This window comes from Talpa occidentalis, unplaced genomic scaffold (genome assembly GCF_014898055.3).
Source record: "Talpa occidentalis isolate TD23 unplaced genomic scaffold, MPIMG_talOcc4v2.1, whole genome shotgun sequence".
Lineage (NCBI taxonomy): Eukaryota > Metazoa > Chordata > Mammalia > Eulipotyphla > Talpidae > Talpa > Talpa occidentalis.
The window spans coordinates 31,807,552-31,834,978 of NW_026555331.1; the positions used below are offsets into that span (position 1 = coordinate 31,807,552).

The 27,427-nt window shown below is 35.9% G+C and overlaps 1 protein-coding gene across 13 annotated transcripts in view; it reads right to left on the reverse strand.

Moving 5' to 3' along the window:
- VPS13B (vacuolar protein sorting 13 homolog B) overlaps positions 1–27,427 on the reverse strand; it is a 622,702-nt gene that overhangs the window by 554,939 nt on the left and 40,336 nt on the right. For all 13 annotated transcript variants that reach the window (XM_054692064.1, XM_054692063.1, XM_054692065.1 and 10 more), the window contains 2 exons: positions 26,859–27,002; positions 4,572–4,692 (listed from right to left, as the gene is read on the reverse strand). In XM_054692064.1, the coding sequence (XP_054548039.1) occupies positions 4,572–4,692; positions 26,859–27,002 (265 nt within the window). The remainder of the gene's footprint in view (positions 1–4,571; positions 4,693–26,858; positions 27,003–27,427) is intronic.

A 27,427-nucleotide genomic window follows, 5' to 3' on the forward strand; every position in this document is an offset into this window, starting at 1 on the left:
AGGAAATGTAGACAAAGAGCTAAAGAGGGAAAAAACACAAGAAAAATATTAAAATGGAAAATACTGGAAAGACAATTATCTGATAAACATTCCAACTATTAGACTCTCGTCAATGTTTTTTCAGAAAACCAAGCCCTAATTGCCCAAGATGGCAAGCATTCTCTCTCTCTCTCTCTCTCTCTCTCTCTCACACACACACATACACACACACACACACACACACACACACACACACACACACACCCATTCAGAAACAATGTCTTCTATTTTGTATTCAATATTTTCTGCAGACAAGGTTTTTGAGTAAGTAACTATTAATAATCTCTCTCCTCAAATACCTGAGTTTCCATTTGCTTCCACAAAATTGGGCTGGATATTAATTTAACTGGGAATACATATGAACTTCACCAAGGAAGTGAATAGCCTGAAGTTCTATGCAAATTTTGAATGTGCGTATGTGGGCCTATAACTTTTCAAAAAATTTCCAAGGACCCATATCCCAATAAAGACATATTACTAGACAGAAAATTTAAAGTAGCTTCTTATTCCACATTTTAATGATACTGTGACTCTGATCACCAAAACCTGAAACTTCAGTTTTGTGAGTATGGAAATAACTAAATACCTATTATGAACCCGATACTGTATCAGAATAGGAGCTGGCAAAATAAGACCTTGCCATCTGCTTCTGTATATAAAGTTTTATTGAAACATACTCACACACATTTGTTTATTTACTGCTTATGGTGCATTTCATACTGCATGGGAAGAGTGCAATTGTGACAAAAAATATATGACTTGCGAAGTCTAAAATATTTAATAACTGTCCCTTACAGAAACTATTTGCTGATATCTCTGTAAATTGATAAAGATCAAAGATAAATAAGTTCTAACTTCTGACACTGTGTGCAACATAATTATTAGTATATACAATAAATATTTTCATTAAAATGTGTGTATAGAAACATATACACACACACACACACATATTATGCATAAAGGGGTAAAAAGGAAAGAAATAATTATATAACAAAACCAAGAAAGTAAAAGATATGCAAAGGAATACAAAATTTATCTCTATACTTCCCATCAGAGAATTTTTTTTCTAAGATTTATTTATTTTTACACAAGAGCTGGGGTACAGGCCAGAGGTGCGGGAAGGTGAGAGGATTCACCAGAGACAGAGCAGGGAGCAGAACAGGCAGATGACAGAAATAACCTGCTGAGGGGAGCAGCGGGCACGACAGAAGTCTGCCACACCATGTGGGATTCTCGCCGGCCAGCCTGGATCCTCAAACCCTCACTGCAGAGGCTGCAGACAGCTTCACAGCATGGCGCTCAAACAGCTGCACCACCCGGGAGGCCCAAGAATTTATTTTTAATTAGTAACTATTTAATAAGAAAATTAACAGGCCACAAATAAATTAAAGAACAGTGCCCTTTAAAGACCCTACAATAAAAATAAAAGTCAAAAAGGGGCCTCCCTGGTGGCGCAGCGGTTGAGTGCTGGGTTGCGAAGCTGCCCGCAGCCTCTGCAGCACCGGTTCAATCCCCGGCTGCTCCCTGGCCACCGGAGGAGGGTTCCACATGGCGCACAGACTTCTCCTGCCGCCCGCTGCTCCCCTCAGCAGTGTACTTCGGTCCTTCTGCCTGCTCTGCTCCCAGCTCTGGCTCTGGTGAATTCTCTCACCCTCCTGCGCTTCTGACTGTACCCAGTGCTTGTATAAATAAATAAAAAATAAATAAATCTTAAAAAAAAAAGTCAAAAAGTATACACTTCAGAGAGTACAGAGGTGAATAAGCCAGGTATCTAATTTAAAAGTAGGCTAACTTTACAGAGATAAATATGCAGAAAATATACTGAATAAATACATGAATATATAAATAAATACATATATGAAACATCTTCAACTTTCTCTAAATAGGAGTGGATATTTAATGAGATATGCTGTGCCTACAATTCAAAACTGTTTTAAATAGTAATCCAAAGTCCGGAGGCTTATATATCATTAAGAAAGAAAATATGTATGCTTCAAATCAGTCAAATTCAAAATCTTTTGACCTCTCTCCCTTTTTCCCAGGAAGAATATTATCATAATGGAGCGTAAGTACATGCAATTGCACAAGTTTCTTAAAACATTACTAATCTTTGCTACGTGCTATATTCTATAAGGTTTTCTATTCTATGCCATATATTTTCTTAAGTGTCTGCCATGACCCATTAAATTGCTTTCAGAAAGCAAGAATTGGTTAGGATTCATAATCTGATAAAGATTATTCTAGACAATAAGAACAGAAACTGCAAAAAGATATTAAATATTGATTTGCCCCCTTTTCCCTTTAGAGAACCACCATCCTTCAAGGGTATAAAACAAACACTACTGACAACACCAAAACTTTTCTCAAAAAGCATATACGAATCTAATTAAGTATTCAAACTCTAAAATTGTAACCAGAGATCCTGGAGGAAACGTATTTATATTAGAAAACATAAAGCACAGGAGCTCATCTCTACCATGAGAGAAACTTAATATTGTACTTGGAAAGGATAAGATTGCCAGAAATGGGGGCTCAAGTAACCATATGACTTAAACTTGAAAATGATTTACCATTATCCAACTGGATCCTTTTTTTTCCCCCTTTGGCAAGATTAAGTTTAACTATTCTGATACCCAGTAATTACCCAAGTTACTTCCTTTAAAAACTCCTTAACTGTGATTTATGTCAGCATGAGAGGATACATGTCTTTCTATTAGTAAAGTCAGAAAAGTACATGTTAATCCAAAGCTACCTCAACTAGTTCATACAGAGTACAATTCTGTTTTATGCCATTTAAAAAAGGATGTTTTACGGTTGCATTTGTTTCTTTGTCTTATGCTGCTAAAAACAGGATATTCTAAAACAGACATTTCAAAAATCATTAAAAAGGGGCCTCCCTAGTGGTGCTAGGGGTTAAGCACTGCACTCTGAAGCAATCCGCAGCCTCTGCAGCACAAGTTCGATCCCGGACCCTCCAGGGAGCAACCCACATGGCGCAGCAGACCTCTCCTGTCTCAGCCGCTACTCCCGTCAGCAGTGTATTTCGGTCAGTCTGCCTGTTTTGTTCCCCACTCTGTCTCTTGGGAATCCTTTCACCCCACCCCACCCCCGCTTCTCTGGCCTGTACCCCAGCTCTTGTATGCATAAATAAATCTTTAAAAATAATAATAAATAAATAATCTGGCCCTCCCCTGGTGGTGCAGCGGTTGAGCATTGGGTTGCGAGGCTGCCCGCAGCCTCTGCAGTGCCAGTTCGATCCCTGGCCACAGGCAAGGGTCCCATAAAAAAAAATAATAATAATAATAATGAGTACATGCAGGATAGCCCAAAGAAGATTTTTATCTGTGAAATCAAAACCTGTCAAAACTTTAATTTTTTCCAATTATTTTATAGAAGAAAAAAGTAAAACAAGACTCATGGGTTATACCTAAAACCAATTTTTTTTGCCATATTGATGAACAGAACTCCAAATAATGCACTGGCATAGGAAATTTTGAGGGTCGATATCTGAAAAAGTAGGGGGATTCTCCATGTAATAAAGAACATGCTACAGTTTAATTGAATTTTCCACAAATTTTCCCCAAAGTGTAAGGGAAAAAGAAAGATCTGAAACCACCACACTACTCTCACCAGAACTGAAAATATTTAGAAGTAAAATTTATTCTGGCACCTTTCCTAAAGTCAGAGAGATTACTATTACTAAGGCCTAAATGATAGAATTTAAGAATATGTAAGTAACAACACTAGCTAATAATGTTCAACTCAAATGTAACTCAGAATACATACTGGACGAAGGGCTGGGAAATAGTATACCTTACTCCAGCCTCTTGAAAGTGAGGCAGATGGTGCTAGTACATTGTCAAAAATTAATTAGGTTAAAACCAGCAGAAAGCCTATAAGCCTCTGGAACAGAAAACAAACATATACCAATACCAACTATACCTCAGAGAAAAAGAAGTAACTGAGAAAATGAAAAGAGAAGTGACTGATAGATGACTCATGTTAAAAAAAAAAAGGAGAGGAGTAATGTACCTTGGCATAGAGATGACATGTAATGATCATTGTTTCTTCATTCACTAAATACTTAGGAGGGATCTATTATTTATAATTTCAGGAAATGAAGAAAATATGATGGTCTCTCCTAATAACAAAAAAAATAATTTGGGATCCTGTCTGTGATACATTCTAGCTTGCAAAAACTCAAAATAATCTGTCTTTTCTCCATTTTTTAAGCAGCAAGGGGGGAAAAGTTAGAAAGATATAAAACAAAGAATGGGAAATTAGCAAGTGTTTGCTTGGAAAAGAAGTCACAAAAAAATCGCAAGGAATAATCATCTACAAAATAGCATCAAAATTTAAATATAAGACATTAAGGCTCTGTGCTCAATCTGTACTGAAGACATGCGGCAAATGCACATATAATCTAAATTTTATAACACTAAAAATACTGAAAGTGTATTTTATACAAAGAAAGGTCTACAACATGATAAATAAAAAGTGACATTTGGTTTTATCAATCCCTTAGAAGTTACCTGGTGGTAAATCAGGATCTGTAGGAGCAGCTTGTTGAATTCTTCGTGGTTTCACTGATGCTTTTGTGTTCTCAGTAGTACTGCGGTTGGTAGAATTAGAACCACAGCTTTCATGGTCATCCTATTTTTATTTTAAAGAAATAAAAGTATCTATCAACATTCACAAATTAGGAAAACTTGTTGAATACCTGCAGTTTAAGGTGTCTAATGGGATTAGACACTCATAATTTTTTTAGCTCTAGAAAGCTATATAACCAACCTCCACAATTTGAAATAGCATTCAAAAAACAGTAAGCAGGGGCCTCCCTGGTGGCAGAAAGGGTTAAGATGCAGCACTATGAAACTAGCCGCAGTCACTGCAGCATGAGTTCAATCCCCAGCCAGGGAGATATTCACATGACTCAGCAGAATTCTCCTGTCTCGCCTGCTGCTCAACCTCAGCAGTGTATTTCAGTACATCTGTCTGTTCCGCTCCCCACTCTGCCTCTGGTGAATCCTCTCACCCACCGCATTTCTGGCCTGCACCCCAGCTCTTGTATGCATAAATAAATAAGTCCTAAAAAAAATAGCAAGCAGTTTAAAACCACAAATCAATTCTTTCCTCTTTAGTTGGTATCAAAACAGACAGCTTGAGAATCTCAAAAAAGAATTCTTGTATATGATTTTAGCAAAAGAAGACGATTTCATGGAAGCTTTCTGGCTTTTTTTATATCCATAAGAACAGGTTTATTAAAAAGGGGAAGAAGAATAAAGGACACTTGCACGGATACCAACAGGCAGAAAGAGCTCAAGGAAATTTTTAAACACTTTCCAGCTCTGAAAGGAAAAAAAAAAAAAGAGGACATTCATTTCCCCCTATTTGCTGTTTATATAGTAAGACTTCACTATTTTGCAAATTAAAAATCCAACCTCTCTTCTTCTTATTTTTTTTTTAACACTTTAAAAGGACAGGTTTATTAGGAAAAGGAGAAAGAAAAACGAGGCACCTGCATAGTCACAGGTGGGCAGTATGAGCTGCCTTAATCATCTTAATCATCAATCAATACATATTTTTGAAATCTATCCCATCATTTATGTAATGCAAATGACCAATCTTTTCCTGCCTTGAGTCAATATTTATATAATGCTGTTATGTGATTATTTTTGGATTTAGAAAGACAAATTAGATACAATACTGATCCTCAAAGATTTTAGAATCTTAAAAAGTATATAATTAGTTTCACAGGAATTTTTTTGTTCATTTTTTTAAGTAACAGGAACATAGGTTAAGATTGAAGGCTAAACAAGAGGAAAACTATAAACAAAAATAAAACAGGATAAACACATACAGCACAAGGAATGGTAATTAGTTCAAATAAAGTTAGAGTATACAATGTTTAAGAAAAAAGAACAAGCCTAATATCTATAGGTATGGACAGCTTTAACAAAACCAGGGTAATGTTGAGTACTATAGAGATCATCTCAGTCCTCAATTAGGTCACATAATTCAGAATTTGGTGATCAAGAGGAGGATGCCAATAATCTGTAGAAAGGAGATTTTATAGTTCTACACATGGACCAGAGGGGGAGTAGTAAATAAGAAGCCCAAAGAGGGAATGAGAAGTTTACGAGTAATGAATAAGCATAAATTTCTCTTTCGAGAAGACAGGTGTTTTAATATGGAGGCAATAGATGGGGAGGGGCAATAACATGAGGTAAAATCATCTACATCTTTATTCTTTTTTTAGGGATAAAAGCACATTGTGCTTGAAGGAAAGATCCATGAGGGGTGAGAGATAAAATCTAACATCACAAAGGTGTACTAGGTGTATTACAATGATGTATTAGGCATCATAAATTCATTAACCATTAGTAAAACAATCTAAAAAGTACAACAGTGGTGATAAAATTAGCTTTTTTTTTTATATATCTGAAGAAAAACTTTTGAAAACAAATTTACCCAGCTAACAAGGTACTAGAGACAAATAAGAACAATGATAAAATGCCCTTCAGAAAACAAAAATTCTTATTCAATAAAACATTAAGTGGATTATACAATAAAGATGACTCTGCAAAATAACATGGCTTCAATGCCAGAGATAGATTATCAAAAAAAGAATTTCTGTTGGAAATTTCAATACAAGCAAATAGTAAGAGATTTCTTATCATAAACAATGAAAATTTTCACATGAATTTGAGTTAATGCAACGTTTAAGTTAATGCAATATAAACATTAGTGTTTTATTCCACAAAACACACTATTCAATCTTAATAATCACATATTCTGTTATTTTGGGAGATGTTATAGTCTAAAATGCTAAATGACTATTACTGTGAATAAAACCTTACTGTAATTACTTTTAGTTCAACTTACATCTTTAAAAATGTCTGCAGTCATACACTTCTGTATAACATTAACATTAAAAGCACACTATTAATTTTTGAAACATATGGTTGTCTCAAAAGTCCAGAAGTAAAACAGTTTCATTAAAGAAATGTGAAAAAGTTCCAAATGAACTGCCAAAACTAGCATAATTATGAGAATATTTAACACTGAAACCATCTGAAATCACATACTGTACATAGATTACAGTGATGTCATAATAAACATAGTCGCCAAAATGCACTAAAACTACTTCAGTTCAATAAAACTGGCATACACAAGATGACAAACATTTTAGAGCAAAAGAAAGAACAAGTTGTTTTTATTTTGTTTTATTAAGTTATTAGCAGCAAAAAGGGGTATAGTACATAGACTAAGTTTTCAAATAGTTTTTAATAAACGACAGAAAATAAAGTCTCCCTACAAAATACACATTTTTATTATTCATAAGAAAACCAAGCTAAATAATTTTATTTGCTTAAATTTATAATAAAATGAAAGTTTAGTGTCCTTTAAAAATGAGTATTATTTGTGGTATTCACAGAATATATATTAATGAACATTACCAACTATGTGGACATTTCTTAATTATGGTTAGGAAATTATGGCTGCACATGTAATTAGAAAGTAATCCTTTCAAAAATTTGAACCTGTTTTCATTTCAATTTCATTCTACTTGTATTGATAAAAGTTTCCATTCAAATCCTGCTCCAAATAAAGCAACACAAGAATTGATACAAGTTTCCATTCAAATCCTGCTCCAAAATAAAGCAACACAAGAATTATAATATTTACTATCAAAACTGGAATTACTTCCATCATTAGTTTGAGTTCATCATCTGCTTTTAGCCAGAATGCACACTTTAGACTATTACACATTTCACTTCACTGATCAAAGACTCTAATTTCTAATAAAAGAAACCCTGTTCTCAAAAATACTAGCTAAAATATTTTGAGATAATTTTTAACCCCAAACACATTACAGTTGTATCTTTGTTCTTTAGGTTGCAGTTTTTCCAAAAAGTCTGGTCAGTATAGTTCATGGCAAAAGAATGTTTCCTCTTGGGGACCACACAGCTATTTCTGAATATACTGCCCTTTGCTCCTCATGAAACAAATAAGAATGTCCTTTCCTTGCAAGTTTCTAACAGAGGGAGAATGTGGCAAGCACTGTGTATAGATGCATTATTTGCAAATGGACAGATCATGGGCTCATGTTGCAAGCTTTTCACCTTAGCTCTCATGGAACTAGTTGATTAAAACTTCAAAACCATCAACTCCCAGATTCACAATGTGCAAGACTGAGGACAAAACTTAAAACAGGTGACTGAATCATTGCAAGTACTTACTTAGAAATAGACAAAAGGTTAAAATACAAGAAAGAGTTGAAAAAGAAACTGAAGGTGGGAATAAGAACTTAATGTTTTATACTCTTCAGTCTTTTTACACTAAACTTGGCAAGCAGAAAAGGACTAAGGCACAACTGGCAGCACTGGTGACCAAAAAGCTCCTGACACACAATATGAGGGCCTTAAAAATGAACTCCAGCAGGCTCTTAGGGACATTCATTTCTAACTTCTCCAGTAGCAAGTACAGTGGTTATTGTCAGCTTAGAAAAGTACTGACAAGTTACAATCAGAGTGCCAAATAAAATTATCAAACCAGAAATACTTAGAGAACAAAAGAAAATGCCAGAGAATACACATTCACTAGCTTTCATGGTAAAAAAAAAAAAAAAATGGCTATCTCTGGCTCACCTCTATCCTGCCAGGAATATTAATAAACATAACTGTCAATATTAAAAAAAAAATACAAAGCACACTTAAGTAAAAGAAGTAATTTTGTCTTGATCCTCACAAACAGAGAAATAGCTCACTTAAGAGGGCAAAGCTGAATTTTTATTATGTTACATTTGAATAGTGAAACAAATGACTAAACTATAAACACTTATGTTAGGGGTTCTCTCTTCTCTCTCTGAGATCCATGCTACTCAGTAAGAGTTCAAGAGCCATTTTCCCCACATGATGTGACCATTACACATCCTTCCTCTGCCTTCTTTTCACACACACAGTTACCTGAACTAGGATGCTACCTCAGTCAAAAAATGATCAAACTATGACCGATAACAGCAACACTGTATTAGGGATATTTTGTTCTTTATCACTGCACACATCTCTTCCTTCATTCCAGTAAGGGTGTATCACATTGCTACCTTTTCTTAAATCACTGGATTAAAGAGATTTGACCCACTCGTATATTTGTAAGGTATAAGAAGCAGAAATTAACAAAGGAAAGAACAAAAGTAAATAGAGGCATTGTAGCCTAAGCACCCCCTACCATCTAATTTTCACCAGAATTCACTGGAAGGAATTGAGTGCTTGAACAGATTAATAAAATTGTACTTTGTTTTCTTATATACAACTTCCTTAGCAAGAAATACCTGATCAAAAGTATGTCTTAGGCATTTTGAGAAAAATACAGATGGTACCCTTGTAGAGGTACTGACTTACCTACTGTAACAAACATATAAAGCTCACAATTAAAACTGAAAATATTAAGGTGCCTGCGAGCACTGAGTGAAAGTAGCTGAGGCCACATACTGAGTGTTACAGACTGATAAAGCAGATGGTGCCTGAGCCTAAACCTGGTAAGAAGGTATAAAAGAGCCACCTGAAGCAGACTCAGAGAAGTCCTAAAAACTGGCTTGGAGCAAAGGACTAGCGGGAGGCTACTCTTCAGAGTCCAGCTTGCTCCTGCTCCTCGCTCTCCCGCACACCGAGAACCAACCTGCACTCCCTGGCTCGGCTTCCCGACAGCGGCACAAGCTGCCTATCAGCTCAATACCCTGCATGACCGTCTGCACTCGAGCCTAGAAACTTCCAGTGGCCCGAGGACTTTCACTTAGGTGGAAGGCCTGGCTAAGACATGTCGCGGCTACTGTCTTCAGTCAAAGGTACTAGGGAACTTGGGGTTGGCTTGCCTGTTTGAACTTAAGTGTGTGTGTGACCAATATAGGAATAAAATTCTCTTTGAGAGTCAACGTCTCACTGAAGCTTATCTATCACACTGGCAACACCTATTTAAGGAATAAAACATACATAAAAGGTTAAGAGCAAATAAGAATTTTTTAGTAATTTTAAGTAATCATATTTATTTATATTTATATATTTGTGATACATATACACACATCACAAAGAAGTAAGAAACCTTTACTAAGCACTTACATGTGCCAGGCCTCAAGTTTTTTTTTAATTTTTTTTTTTTTAAGTGGGGTTGGGGGAGATTCACCAGAGAGAGCAAGAGCAGGGAGCAGAACAGGCAGATGTACGGAAATACACCGCTCAGGGAGCAGCTGGAGAGACAGGAGAGGTCTGCCATGCCATGTGGGTTGTTCCTGGCAGGCCAGGGGATAGAACTCTAACGCAAAGGCCACGGACAGCTTCACAGAGCTGCACTTAACCCCCTGCACCACCAGGGAGACCCTCAAGTATTTTACGGATGAGGAAAATATGTTTCAAGGTCAACAGATCTGAGGCAAACAACAGGGAAGTGGGGGGCGGGAGATGAAGGGGTCAAAATAGGGAAGGAAGAGCACAAGGTAATGTGATGATAGATCACAGGTGCTATGCAAGTGGGAGAACCAAGGGAACTACATCTGAAGGGAGAAATCAAATACTGTCCCAAAATGAACAAAGATATAAGAAAATGGGAAGGGGAGTGAGGGAGGAATCAAAAAGATAGGAAGTGATAGAGCTGGGAGGAACATACAGATCTGACTGACTGAAAAATCCCTGTGACCAGGAAACATGAAATGAAGAAGGAAAAACAAGAAGGAAGGAGAATGGCAGGAAAAAGGGGAAAAGAGTGATTTTATGGTACTTCCAACATGTCACCCACTGCTAGTGACATTACATTCATATATCTTAATCCTTTTAACCACCCTATCAATTAGACAACTATCCCTCAATCAAGTGTATCCCATTTAAACACAAAGAAACTCAGGCATAAAGAGATTTAAATAAATAGTTCAAAATCAGACTATTAAATGACATGATCCTAACAAGGTATTGTTCTACTGTCTCCCTAAGAGAAAAGGTCAAGTAAATATTACAGTACTAATTATCATACATCTGAGAACGAAAAGAATTCTGTGACCATGAATAGTCAAGAAAACCACACAACAGATACATTTGAAAAGACTACCTTCAAACGGGGAAAAAAAAAATAAAAAACCGGAGTTGGGGGTGGAAGAAATATTTATTGTCATATTGAAAAGGAAATAAGTAGTCCAATTAGGGTAAAATAGAGCACTATGAAATATTACATTGTAAAATGAAGCTGGAGCAAGTGATCTTTACCATAAATATCAGTCTAAGAAATTTAAAGTTTATTCTATATATTAACAAGCCAATGAAATATGTATGCAAGAAACTTTAAAAGAACTTCATTCAAGAAGAAGAATCTTCTCATTAAAATAAAATGAAAGGAGGGGCCTCCCCAGTGGCACAGCAGTTGAGCGCTGGGTTGCGAAGCTGCCCACAGCCTCTGCAGCGCAGGTTTGATCCCAGCCACCGAGTGAGGGTCCCACATGACGAGCAGACCTCTCCTGCCGCCCGCTGCTCCCCTCAGCAGTGTATTTCATCAGTCTGCATACTCTGCTCTCCTACTCTAACTCTGGTGAATTCTCTCACCCTCCCGCGCTTCTGACTGTACCCAGTGCTTGTATAAATAAATCTTAAAAAAAAAAAAAAAAACCATAAGAAGACACCACCCCACCCTTCAGGATGGCTCATACCAAAAAGAACAGAAACAACAAATGCTGAAGGTAAGATACAGCTGCTGTTAGAAAAGCCCTATCAATACCTAAAGAAAAAGAATTATCCCACCAAAGGTTAAATCCAGAAATCAGAATTTTTAAGCAAAGAAAGATGCAAAACCTTTTTCAAACAAAAGTTGAAAGAACTTATAGTAAGATGAAATGAACTGCAAAAAAAATAATAAAAGAAGTTCTTCTAGCTAAAGTAAAATGTTGCAAGATTAAAGTTTTCATCTATATAAAGGAATGAAAAGTGCCAGAAAAAAACTATGTGGGAAAATTCAACACTTTTTCTTCCTTTTTAATTTCTTAAAAACTCAACATTCAGAGTAATCATGTATTGTAAATTTGTAACATACACAGAAGTAGGAATTACAGCAACATTAGCACAAATGGTCATAGAGGATAGAGAGAACTATACTTCTACAAGCACAGTGAGGAATAATAGAGTGTCCATTAAGAGGTACATTATAATTTCAAAGCAGAAGATGGTAAATTAGACAAGCGTATTGTCAACCTTAGAACAACCGCTAAAAACTGAAAGAGGTATAGCAAATAAACCAATAATGGAGACACAATGGAATGCTAAAATATACTCCACTGATGCAAAAAACAATAGGGGGGGGGAGTAAAGAACAAAATCAGGTGGGACAAATAGAAAAATAAGACATTAGATTTAAACCTGCTATGTGAAAAATTAATAAATGTGAATCATCTGAAATATTCCAATTAGTAGGGAGAAAATGTTAGACTCGTAATACCCAACCATCATCTCTTAATAGAAAACTCAATTAAAATACAAACTCAGAAAGACATCCCCTGCTCATGGATTGGAAGAATAAACATTATTAAAATGGCCATCCTACCAAAAGCAATATACAGATTCAATACTATTCCAATAAAAATTTCAATGTCATTCTTCAAAGAAATAGAACAATTATTGATGAAATTCATATGGAATCACCAAAATCCCCGAATAGTCAAAGCTCTCCTGAAAAAAAAAAAAGAAGGGAATGGAGGCATCACACTCCCAGACTTCAAACTATACTACAAAGCCATAATCATCAAAACTGCATGGTATTGGAACAAGAACAGACACACAAACCAATGGAATCGAATAGAAAATCCAGAAATAAACCCACAGATTTATGGTCAACTAATCTTTGACAAAGGAGCAAAGACTATGCATTGGAGCAAAGAAAGTTTGTTCAATAAATGGTGCTGGGAAAACTGGGCCGCTACATGCAAAAGAATGAAGCTTGACCACTACCTCACACCATACACAAAAATAAACTCAAAATGGATTAAAGAACTAGACATAAGACCTGAAACCATAAAATACATAGAAGGAAATATAGGCGAAACACTACGTGATATGCACATCAAAGACATCTTTACAGGGCCTCCCCAGTGGCGCAGCGGTTGAGCGCTGGGTTGTGAAGCTGCCCACAACCTCTGCAGCACCGGTTCAATCCCTAGCTGCTCCCCAGCCACTGGAGGAGGGTCCCACATGGCGCGCAGACCTTTCCTACCACCCGCTGCTCCCCTCAGCAGTGTGCTTCGGTCCTTCTGCCTCCTCTGCTCCCAGCTCTGGCTCTGGTGAATTCTCTCACCCTCCCACGCTTCTGACTGTACCCAGTGCTTGTATAAATAAATAAATAATAAATAAATAAAATAAATCTTTAAAAAAAAAAAAGACATCTTTACAGACACATCACCCAAATCAGTAAGAGTGAAGGCAAAGATAAACAGGTGAGACTACATCAAATTAAAGAGCTTCTGCACAGCAAAAGAGACAATAACCAAAACAAAGAGAAACCCCACCGACTGGGAGAACGTTTTTGCACACAACACTAATAATAAAGGACTGATCACAAAAATCTGCAAAGAGCTGATGAGACTCAACAACAACAAAGAAAACAATCCAGTCAAAAAATGGGCAGGAAAGCTAAAAAGAAACTTCTCTGAAGAGGAAATGCAAATGGCCAACGGGCATATGAAAAAATGTTCAACATCACTTGTAATCAGGGAAATGCAAATCAAAACTACCATGAGATACCATCTTACACCAGTGAGAATAGCACATATTAAAAAAAACTAGCAACAACAAATGTTGGCGAGGGTGTGGAGAAAAAGGAACTCTCCTGCACTGTTGGTGGGAGTGCATACTGGTCCAACCACTATGGAGAACTGTGTGGAGATTTCTGGACCTACTAAACATAGAGCTTCCATATGATCCAGCAATTCCACTCCTAGGTATTTACCCAAAGGACACAGAAACATCGATTCCAAAGAGCACCTGCACCCCTATGTTTATAGCAGCACTATGTACAATAGCTAAGCTTTGGAAACAACCCAAATGACCAAAAACAGATGACTGGATCAAGAAGATGTGGTACATATACACCATGGAATATTAATCAGCATTCAAAAAAGATAAACACATGCAATTTGCAGCGACATGGATGGCGCTGGAAGGGATCATGCTCAGCGAAATAAGCCAGAAAGAAAAAGAAAAATACCGGATGGTCTCACTCATAGCAGGAATCTACAAAACTTTAATAAGGGACCAGGAAAATGAATAACTATAAGAAAGTGAAAATCAAAATCAACAAAAAATTATGAACCACAGACACTCTATGGGGGGTGGGGTGCGGGGAGGGGAGGGACTGGGGTCAAAATAAGGGGGTTGCAATTGTATGGGGAATATAAAAATAAAATTTATTTTAAAAAAAAATACAAACTCAGTTCAGGTACAAAATACAAGATACTCCCAAGTTTCAAACAGAAAATCATAGCAAAACAAACAAGGTCAAGAAAACTAGCAGCACCTAATCCTCAAAATAAGAGCAAAGAACTGTTGCATTTTATTGACTGAAAGGGACTTACAGTGCTTAAGAACCAAAGACAAAAAACTAAAGGTGCAGTCTGTGTTCACTATCTTTAATGCCAGATAACCCACTGGGATGGCTTACAGCTAAGGGGAAAAATAATTTGCAGTCATCAACAAATGCAAAGTCTCAAGCCAGCATTTTTCCTTTTGTTTGCAGCATTTAGACACATAAATTATAGTGTCTGCAGTACCAAACACTGTAAGTAAGGTAGTATTGGCACTTCTATTACAACCTCACATTTCCATTCATTCATATCATTCATACACAGTCCTTCATGAAACTAAAAACCACTCTTACTTATTCAAATACAACTTTCTTCTTGAGAAGATTAAAGAATGATGAGAGAATAAACATACTTTTATAAGCTCAAAAAAGAAAAAGCTCTTTCCAAGGATGAAACAGACACAACTGAAGTACCCCAAAAAAAAAAAAAAAAAAAAGATCCAACATGGCAAGAATTAAAACTTCCTCAAACCAAAAATCCACTTTATGCCATGTCTGATTTTTGTGTAACATAAATCTCAGGTTAATAAAAGATTCTGTGATTTAAACCCATAAATGTATTTTTTAAAGAACCATTCTTTATAACACATGTTATCTTCCAAATAGCTAATTAAGAGTCCTCATTCTACTATTTCTCACTGGGAAGATCTAGACAGATTTCCCACTCCTTACTCTACACCTGTAGTCCTCAAATGTTTTGCTTTTAAGACCTTTCACTATCTGAAAATTCACTGATGATCTTGAATTTCAACCTAAGAAACCATGATTTCTTCTGTCCCAAGCGTAGGCCTATAATACAGTTTGAAATTAATGTATCTTTATTTTCATCCATTCAAAAGTATGTTTGTGATTCTTAATTTTTTATTTCCTTTTCAATAATGTGTGCAATTATTTCAGCTATATCAGCTGAAAAAATGAAATCCAAAGCAATATAGTTTGTCCCGTGGGTCAACAAAACTACAAACAATATTTCTATAGTAAAATTAAAATCATAACCACTTGTGATACATCAACTTTTCCTTAAAACACTTCAAAAGGAGAAAAAGGTTCATTTCAGTCTCTCTCATTGGTCACTATGTCTCCAGTATTTAATACAGTACCTATGGCTTAAAGATTAGTCAGATGAACTTTTCAACTTTTCCTTCAAAGAAAGGAAAATAAGTGCTAACACGACAACTGTTAGGTGCTTATCCCAAATGAATAATGCTTACTTCACATATTAATCTTCAGTAAGATCTAACTACTAGTTATGTTAGCATATACTGAGCTTGACAGACAAGTTTCTAACCCTAAAAAGAATCTAAGTTAACTGAACCATAATCCACCCAATCATCCTAAACCAAAGTTTCAGAAGTCTTTCCAAAACTTACTCTCTATACTTTCCTCCAGAATCCACCCCAGTTCTCCATGCCCACAGTAAATGACTTAATTCCATTAGGCCATGAATTTTCTCCTAGAATAGTGCAGAGTGAACCAAAATATTCACCTTAAGTCACCTCCTTCAATGTATTCCTCTACTGTGAAAAAAGTATATATCCTAAAATACAAAGTCACAAAGTTCACACTAGCTTAAAATAATTCAATAATTCCCCATTCTCTGAACCATGGGTTCTAAAAATTTTTAAATTCAGAAATTTTACATTCTTATAATTTACGTAGACCCTAGAGATCTTTTGTATTATGTGGTTTATAGCTACCCATATTTGCCATAGAGGAAAAGTTTAAAATTCATATATAATTATTTTAAAATAAATACTCCATGACAAACCCACAGCTAACATTGTACACAATGCTGAAAAAGTGAAAGGATTTCCCTTAACATCAGGAACAAGAATGTTCACTTTCAGCACTGTTCATGATAGTATTGAAAGTCATAGCAAGAGCAATCAGGCAAGAAAAAGTAATGAAAGTTCAAATTAGAAAAATAAGTGAAAATGTAATCAGGGAAATGCAAATCAAAACTACCATGAGATACCATCTTACACCAGTGAGAATGGCACATATTAAAAAAACTAGCAACAACAAATGTTGGCGAGGGTGTGGAGAAAAAGGAACCCTCCTGCACTGTTGGTGGGAGTGCAAACTGGTCCAACCACTATGGAGAACTGTGTGGAGATTTCTGGACCTACTAAACATAGAGCTTCCATATGATCCAGCAGTTCCACTCCTAGGTATTTACCCAAAAGACACAGAAACATCAATTCCAAAGAGCACCTGCACCCCTATGTTTATAGCAGCACTATGTACAATAGCTAAGTTTTGTAAATAACCCAAATGCCCAAAAATAGATGACTGGATCAAGAAGATGTGGTACATATATACCATGGAATATTACTCAGCATTCAAAAAAGATAAACACATGCCATTTGCAGCAACATGGATGGCGCTGGAAGGGATCATGCTCAGCGAAATAAGCCAGAAAGAAAAAGAAAAATACCGGATGGTCTCACTCATAGCAGGAATCTACAAAACTTTAATAAGGGACCAGGAAAATGAATAACTATAAGAAAGCGAAAATCAAAATCAACAAAAAACTATGAACCAGAGACACTTTTTGGGGGATGGGGGCGGGAGGGGAGGGATTGGGGTCAGAATGGGGGGGTTGCAATTGTATGGGGAATATAAAAATAAAATTTATTATTTAAAAATAAATAAATAAATTAAAATTAAAATTAAAACCAAAAAAAAAGAAAAAGAAGTGAAAATATCACTATTCACCCTGACATGATAAACAATGTATTTACTCATGTCCACAGATGAACTGATTTTCCTATTTCTTCAGATGCTACAGCAATCAAGACAAGTGTGACTCTGAGGCACTACAAATGAATGGAGAAGCTAAAATATGAGAAGAGAAAGTGTTACAAGAGGTCAGGTTGAAAAGATGGGGAAGAATTACAAAAGCAACAGGAGGATAGTCATTAATAAATGTTAAGCAAAACAGCTGAACGATCTGGTTAACATTTTAGGAATGTCATGCCTGGAGGCAGTGTGAAAAATGGTTTGGAGAGAAAAACCAATGAAAATTGAAATAGATATATTCAAGAGATAGTAGAGCAGTAGATCCAGAGTATGATGAATAACTGAATATAGGGATGTAGAAAGTTAAGGAATTCTTCAGGGTTTCTGGTTTTGATTGAAGAAAAGTAGAATTGTTCACTGAAATTGGAAATGTATCAAGAGGAAAAGATTTGCGTTTATGATAAATTTAGTCTGGAATATCCTGTGAGGCATCTATGGTAAGGTCTTTGCTTTGAGTGTTCGGAGTTCAAAAAAAAGAGAGATTGAACCCTGAAATAGAATTTTATGGGTAAACAGTATATAACGATTACTAAATGCACAGGGAATTTATCCACAGATAGGACTAAAATAATGTAAGCCTGGGAAATGCCAACTTAAGAATGAATGGCAAAAAAGAAACAACAAGAAGAGTAAGAGAAAGGGTGCCAGAGAGGTAAGGAAAGACTCAGAGGAGCCACAGTGAAATTTCTTTTCAGAAAGAGATTAAAGTACCAAATAATCACAGTTGAGTGAGGATTAAAAAATAAAAGTATCCACTGGATTTTACAACAACGATGCTACTAATGACCTTTTTCCAAAGTGCTTAAAAAGGCATACTGAAGTCAGATTGAGTGAAGAGGTATTAAATAATAACAAAAAGGATACACAAAGATGGAAAATGAATAAAACTCTGTATTTATAGATGACAAGATTATGTATAATCTTGTATAATCCCAAGGAATATATATATGTATAATCCCCAGGAATCTCCAAAACACTGCTAGAATAAGTGAAACAAAGGAGCAGACTGCATTATCAGTACACAATAATCACTCATATAATGTAACATATTAATATATAATATGTAATGAATAACTGGAAAGCAATAACCTCACAAATGCTGGAAAGAAAATATTTAGCTATAAATCTAAGAAAACACATAAACTATATGATGAAAAACAAAGATATCAAAGAAAACATAAATAATTAGAATGACACAGGTGCTCATGGATTGGAAGACAAAAGAGTAAAGATGTCAATTCCCCCCCAAATTGATCTACATGTTGAAAGCGGTATCTGCTAAGTCACAACAAGATTTTTAGTAAACACTGACAAGCTTATTCTATAATTCGTTTGGAGGTCCTCCCCAGTGGCGCAGCGGTTGAGCGCTGGGTTGCGAAGCTGCCCGCAGCCTCTGCAGCGCCGGTTCGATCCCCGGCTGCTCCCCGGCCTCAGGAGGAGGGTCCCACGTGGTGCGCAGACCTCTCCTGCCGCCCGCTGCTCCCCTCAGCAGTGTACTTCAGTCTGCCTGTTCTGTTCCCCGCTATGGCTCTGGTGAATTCTCTCACCCTCCCATGCTTCTGACTGTACCCAGTTCTTGTATAAATAAATAAATAAATCTTTAAAAAAACAAAACATTCCTTTAGAAAAAAAATTATAAACCATGATCAAATGGAATGTATTCATGTGATGCAGGGATGCTGGTTCAACATCAATAAATACATCACATTAACAGAATGAAGGATAAAAAATCATATGATCATCTCAACAGATGCGGAAAAACAGCTGACAAAATTCAACATTCCTAGTGATAAAAAAAAGCTTTCAAAATTTAGTACCTCAAGAAAATAAACACCATATATGACAATGCCATGGCTAACATTATACTCAATGATAGAAAGTTAGAAGTCTTTCCTCTATGATCGGGAACGAGACAAGGATGCCCATATTCACCACTTTTATTAAACATAGTACTAGCCAGACCAATTAGGCAAGTAATATAAACTAAAAGTAATTTAGTTTATATTTATAAAAAATAGTTTATTATTTATAAAATAATAGTTTACTCTAATATTTTTATTTATAAAAAATATAAAAAATTAGGGTCCTCTCCTGGTGGCACAGCGGTTGAGCGCTGGGCTGCGAAGCTGCCCGCAGCCTCTGCAGCACCGGTTCAATCCCTGGCCACCAGCGAGGGTCCCACATGGCGCGACAGACCTCTCCTGCCACACGCTGCTCCCCTCAGCAGTGTACTTAGTCAGTCTGCCTGTTCTGTTCCCCACTCTGGCTCTGGTGAATTCTCTCACCCTCCTGCGCTTCTGACTATACCCAGCGCTTGTATAAATAAATAAATAAATAAATAAATAAATAAATAAATAAATAAATCTTTTTAAAAAAATTAGAATAAACAAATTCAGTAAAGTTACAGGATACAAAACCAATACACAAAAATCAGATCTATTTCTATATACTAATAAAGAACTATAAGAAATTGGGAAAACAGTCTCATTTGCAATAACATCAAAATCAATAAAATACTTAGGCATAAATGTAACCAAGGAGGTGAAAGATTGGTACACTGAAAAGTATTCAGACACTGATGAAAGAAATAGATGAAGACACAAATAAAGATATCTCATGTTCTTAGACTGAAAGAATACTGTTAAAGGGCCTCCCTGGTGGCACAGGGGTTAAAGACAGCGCTATCAAGCTATGGCCAGCCACTGCAGCAGGAGTTCAATCCGACGCCTAGCCAGGAAGCAACCCACATGGCAGAGCAGACCTCTCCTGCCTCGACCGCTGCTCCCCTCAGCAGTGTATTTCAGTCAATCCGTGTGTTCTGTTCCCCACTCTCTCTGGTGAAACCTCTCACCCCCCACAACTCCGGCTTACACCCCAGTTCTTGTATGCATAAATAAACAAATCTTAAAAGAAAAGAATACTGTTAAAATATCCATGTGACCCAAAATGATCTATAGATTCAATATAATTCCTATCAAAATTCCAATGGCACTTTTCACATAAATAGCAAAGACAACTGTAAAATCTATATCCAACCACAAAAAAATCTCAAATAGGGCCTCCCTGGTGGCGCAAGAGGTTAAGACCTATGAAGCTTGCAGCAGCCACTACAACACGAGTTTGATCCCCAGTCAGGGAGCTACCCACATGGCGCAGCAGACCTCTCCTAACTCACTCACCGCTCCCCTCAGCCATGTATTTCAGTCATTCTGCCTGTTCTGTTCTCCACTCTTTCTCTCTGGTGAATCCTCTCACCCCCAACTCTGGCCTGTACCCCGTTCTTGCATGTATAAATAAAAATAAATCTTAAAAAAAAAAAGATCTTGGGCCTCCCCGGTGGCGCAGCGGTTGAGCGCTGGGTTGCGAGGCTGCCCGCGGCCTCTTCGCCGCCGGTTTGATCCCCGGCTGCTCCCCACCACTGGAGGAAGGTCCCGCATGGCGCGTGGACCTCTCCTGGCACCTGCTGCTCCCCTCAGCAGTGTACTTCGGTCCTTCTGCCTGCTCTGCTCCCCGCTCTGGCTCTGGTGGATTCTCTCGCCCTCCCGCGCTTCTGACTGTGCCCAGTGCTTGTATAAATAAATAAATGAATAATTCTTTTAAAAAAAAAATCTTGAATAGCCAAAGCAACATTGAAAGAACAAAAAAGGAGGTATCACGTGTTAAGTACAAATTACGAAGCCAGTGCAATAAACAATACGGTACTCATGCATAGATTGGCAAATAACATTGACAAGAACACACAATGAGGAAAATAGTATCTCCAATTTAGTCATACACTCCATCTAAGATATTCTTCCACTAGATCAAAATGATATGAAATTATTATAATAAGCTTATTAACAATTATGTAGCTATTCTGAGTGCTTAAAAAGGAAAACAAATACTTTTAAAACAAAGATGAATACAAAGAGTATTCATCTCCTTCATATCATAAGGGGAATCCCAGCTGGGAATTTAATTAAAATTTAATTCAAAGGAAACTCAGTTTCTCTTTTTTTTTTTTTTTTTGTGGGACCCTCGCTGGTGGCCAGGGAATGAACTGGTACTGCAGAGGCTGCAGGCAGCCTTGCAACCCAGCGCTCAACCGCTGCGCCACCAGGGGAGGCCCTTCTCATATTTGAATGAAGAAAAGTCACAGACAAAAATCTAGACTACATTATTTGTTATTAATCGCCACCATCACTAACTTGTAGCAGTGGAAGGCAGGACATCAGGAACAGTACATTTCCAGCCTAAGTAATTTTGAGTCACATTTGAATTTCTGAAAAGGTAGTTCTCTTGTGCTGCTATACCAAAATAACAGACTGGACAGCATACATACAATAGAAATTTACTTCTCACAGTTCAGGAATCTGGGAGGTCTAAGATCAAGATACAAACATAATCCAGAAGAGTTCTCTTCCTAGTTCACAACTAGCACCTTTACATTGTGTTCTCTCATATGGCAGAACGGGGATCTTTTAGAAGACATAAATCCCATGCATGAAGGCTCCACTATTAGGACTCTGGTTTCTCCCAAAGGCCCCATGTCTTAATGTCATCTTCTTTGGGGGTTAAGATTTCAACATATGAACCATGCGAAAACATATTCAAACTGTAATAGTAGTTAATCAGATTAATCCAGCCTCATTTTAAAAAATTACAATTTTTTAAAGGTCATAAATATTATTAATAGCCCTACCAACATTTCCTCCAGCAGGCTTCAAGGACAGGATATGAAATTTCTGTTCTCCTTGAGACCATCTAAACTAGTAAGTAATTTCCTTAACACCAAAACATTCAAGGAAAGAGGACAAGTAAAGATTACTCTATAACTCCAACCACTAACTACGGTTTAAAAGCCACAGAGTAACAAATATCTTACTTTTTTATCTCAAGTTTTAACGGTATTAAAAAGTTTTGGTTGAAAGGTTTTTTTTTTTTTTGTAAAATTATTACTTCTATAAAGTAAAAATATTTTTAAGTTTACTTTCTAAGTGGTACAAAGACCAGAATAAATAAGTACTTTTAAAACAAATTGGTTTTAAAGATTTATTTTTCCAAGAACTGGGGTACAGACCAAAGGTGCGGGAGGGTGAGAGAATTCACCAGAGTCAAAACAGGAAGCAGAACAGGCAGACGGACCAAAAGCACTGCTGAGCAGAGCAGTGGGCAAGACAGGAGAGGTCTGCCACACCATGTGGGTATCTCCCTGGCCGGCCGGGAATCGAACCCACACTGCAGAGGCTGTGGACAGCTTCACAGCACTGCACTCAATCTGATGCACCACCAGGGAGGCCCAAAAACAAATTTCTTAAGGTTGAAGGTTTGGCAAAGCCAATTAACATAATAAGCAGAGAAAATATACAATCACAGAATTGAAGAACTATTTAGCAAGTTCTGCCATATTTCCCATGTGGCTTATAGAGGCTAAACAACCAAGAATACAAAAAAGGAGGACATAATTAAATATTAGTTACTGGTAATGTTTCCATTCTTGAGCTATATTCTAGGTATACAAGTATTCAGATTAGACAGAACAGCCTAAACTAGCTAAATATGTCAGTCAGATCTGAACCACTGCTAATGATGTGTCATGACTCAAACTCTGTATGTCAAGTCCAAAAATGAAATAAACAGTTCACAAGAAACAAATCTGTATAATTCAAAGGTGGGTATGATTACTGACACAGATAGTTTCTGTGTAAGTAGTATATATTTTCTAAAAACATTAAAAATAACTCAGAGTAAAGGTCAAGATATCTTTCATTTTACTTAAAAAAATGTTACCTTCTCACCAGAAAAAAAAATCTTTAAAAAGACATGTTAAGGCAGTAAATTATACTTAAGATTACTAGATTTTCTAGAGTTACACTCAGTCATTATAAACCTCTTTTCCTAAGTCTCCTTTTTGGAAAAGACTATATAAATACCTTAGCAATGCTTTGTAGTGCATTGAGGATAATTGCTGATAGAATTAAACTGAACTCTACAAACTAGATGCATCTTAGCAAGACATTTAGTAACAATGTATTTTTTTAAAGATTTATTTATTTATACAAGAACCAGGGAACAGGCCAGATGCCCAGGAGGGTGAGAAGATTCACCAGAGACAGAGTGGGGAACAGAACAGGCAGACTGACGAAATATACTGCTGAGGGGAGCAACGAAATACACTGCTGAGGGGAGCAGCGGGCCCAACAGGAGAGGACTGAGGCGCCATGTGGGACCCTTGCCTGCCCACCGGCGGGTATCAAACCAGTGATGCAAAGGCTGTGCACAGCTTCAGAGCGTGGCGCTCAACCGCCTGCGCCAGCAGGGGAGGCCCACCAATGTATTTTTGTATTGATATTTTTCTGAATTAAATCTCAGATTTCTTTTAAATTGTATTTTATTATGTTTTCAAATATTAATAACTCATAACTCTAAAAGTCTCCTTCAATTAAACTACCAACCCAAACTAGTTTTATTAGAAAGTCTTTTTTTATTGTGAATTCTATACTGTAATATCTTAAAACGATTTATATATGTGCCCATTCAGTTTTACTAGTACATGTGTAATTTTTAACTTAACTTCTCATTATACTAATCAAAGCTTAATCTAGTAAAACAAACTGTTTAAAAATGTGTTTCATCTATGTTTTTACTAAAAAATTAATTCAAATCACTAGCATAAACACAAATAGTACTCTCCAGGGGTGTATAATTTATATAATTAATTTATCCAACTAAAAATTTGTCAACTGAAATTTTCAAAAATTTTATCTTAAAATTTTAAACATCTGTAAAAAAATACTTGTTTTGAGAGTGGTTTAAATTCATGACACTTGACCTTTTGCTCTACAAACCAGAAAATTCAAGTCTCAAATACCAAGGAAGCAGGAAATATGATCATTCCCGCAGTAAGTTCAAGAAAGTTTCTTAAAACTGAAAGGTCCAATATCAAATATTAGTTCTAGGTTGCACTAAGTTATGTGTTACAAATCTTTCTCTGCAACCTCTATAATTAATTGTAATTTGTCTCTTATAAAATGTGTTTCCTATGGGACATCTGGCTCTGAAACTTCCACCTTCCCACTGAAAAAATACTTAGTGTCTAGATTTTTTTCCTTCTTTATATGAAACACTGCAAGGGTGGTATAACCAAGTCCAGACTTCTTAAAAAAAAATTAAAATCCAAGAACAGATGATGATTAAGAACCACTGAAAGATTACCAAATACAAATGTAAAATAAAACTGCTGTAACATAACTATCTACAGATTTCTAAATTAATCTTACAAATATTTGAAGTTCACAAAATAAATTTTCATGGGAATATAGCATGGGTCTACTTCCAGGAACTACATAATTTAAGTTAAATTGGATAATACAGGTTTGGAATCAAAGACTTCATAAAAGGAAATCACTCAAGGTACATACTTAAAATAGGAAAATATTTTAATAATTCATTAATAACTTTAACTAATTTCAAAGAGATTGAGAGATTTGAGATACAATAAAACTACTTTTAAAGTTCTTATGAAAATAGTGAATTTTAATGTTATTCATCAGTTCACTTGGTTCCAGGAAGTTTCTTAAAACTTTTGAAAGATAAATATGGGCTAAAGAAAAGCAAAAAAAGGAGAAATGCTATTTTTCTACAAGACGAAAGTAGGAAAAATTCATCACAATATGCTGCTATCTAGACATACTTGCTTCCTAGATTAGAAAAGTTTTAGTAGAAATTCCTTACAATCAGTATTGCATTCTTTTAATAAAAAACACTGAAAAGAAATATAAGATGGGTCAGAGAAGAAATAAATCAAAAAAAAATCATTTCTAAAGCCAAAACTTCAATGATACAATGCAATTTGGTATAAAGATAAATTCAATAGATTTCATTTCTCAGAAATTATTTGACAAATTTTCACTCATTAAAATATGTCATGTACATTCACCTCAGTAACTCAAAGCAATGCTAGTGAAGGAAAGGATAAACAGCTGGGACTACATCAAATTAAAGAGCTTCTGTACAGTAAAAGAGACATTAACCAAAACAAAGAGATACCCGACTAAAAGGGAAAAAATTTTCGCACACAATATTAATGATAAGGGACTGATCACAAAAATCTACAAAGAGCTGATGAGACTCAACAAAACAAAGTAAATAACCCAGGCAAAAAATGGGCAGAAGAGCTAAAAAGAAACGTCTCCAAAGAGAAAATGCAAATGGCCAACAGGCATATGAAAAAATGTTCAACATCACTTGTAATCAGGGAAATGTCAATCAAAACCACAATGAGATACTATCTTACACCAGTGAGAATGCCACATATTAAAAAAACTAGCAACAACAAATGTTGGCGAGGATGTAGAGAAAAAGGAAGTTTACTACACTGCTGGTGGGAGTGCAAACTGGTGTAACCACTATGGAAAACTGTGTGAAAGTTCCTCAATCTGCTAAAACTGGAGCTGCATGTGATCCAGCAATTCCACTCCTAGGTATCTATCCAAAGGACACAAAAACATTAATTCAAAAGGACACCTGCACCCCTATGTCTACTGCAGCATTAGATACAATAGGTACAATAGATACAATAGATACAATAGCTCTGGAAACAAGCCAATTGCCAAAAATAGATGACTGGATCAAGAGATGTGGTATATATACCCAATAGAATATTACTCAGCAATCAAAAAAAGATAAACTCATGCCATTTGCACAACATGGATGGAGCTGGAAGGGATCATGCTCAGTGAATTAAGCCAGAAAGAAAAAGAAAAATCCTGGATGGTCTCACAGGAGGAATGTAGAGGAGCCAAATAAGGGATCAGGAAAAAAATATATATAATGATAATAAACTAAAAATCAAAATCAACAGACAATTATAAACCAGAGCCATTTATATAAACCAGAGGAGAGAGAAGGGAGTAGGATCAAAACAAAGGTGGGAAGAGCAGAAGGGGCCATGGTAATAGTTCATGGGTGAATGGGTGGTGGGAATTTCACAGGGACTGTAACCAAGATGAAAATGTATACATTGTACAAAAATGAAAAATGATGTAAAAATATATAAAATAAAAAAATAAGAATTTACTGTAAAAAAAAAGTCATGTAGACAAAAATTCATACAGGTTCTTTGCAAAAATTCAAAAACCCTCATCTGAAAACTGTACATAACCAGGTCCTAATTCTAGTAGAATAAGGTAAAAAGAAATCTACATGATCCCTATTATTAAGGCTATAATCAAATCAAAGTTAATATGAAAATATTCTTTAGAACCTCATGTCCAAATATAAGGACAGTATAATTTACACATATCTGTTAAAAGGGAACATAATTGCATAAACTAAAATTTATGTAACAGTTAACATCCCAAAAATTAAAAAAATATGAAACACTAATAGCTATTAATTTTGGTTAACATAAACAACTAACAATTTCTTACCTGTATTCCGTCTTTAAGTTTCAAAATGCATTCCATTGTATTGATGGTAATTACCACTGGTTCTGAGCCCAATTTTGTCCATGGTACATGGATCCTCAATTCATGAATATGTCCACTCAAAAAAGTGAATGGCAATTTCAATTCCTTTCAAAACAAAATATTCAGTAAGAGTTAGCAAGTGCTAAAGTCTTTATCCTAATATCCAAATTACTTTATGAAAAGAGAAATGAAATTTTCCAACACAAAAATACTTTCAGAATTACTATTCATCAAAAGGTAGCATGAAACATACAAAAATGAACAATGTAATAAATAATCATTACCTGTACTTTTGGTATACAGTAATTTTATTCAAACAAAAATTAATTCAAACAAAAGTTTGAATAAATAACTACATACATAAAACGTGTATATATATGAATCTGAATATATAAAAATACATACATGTGCAAAATATATGTATTTCATAACTTTAAAATATCCTATTTACTCATTAACTGTTGAGAAAAACACTGTGAAAAATACATCCCTAAAATCAGAACATCTGGCTGTATAAAGGATATCAGTAG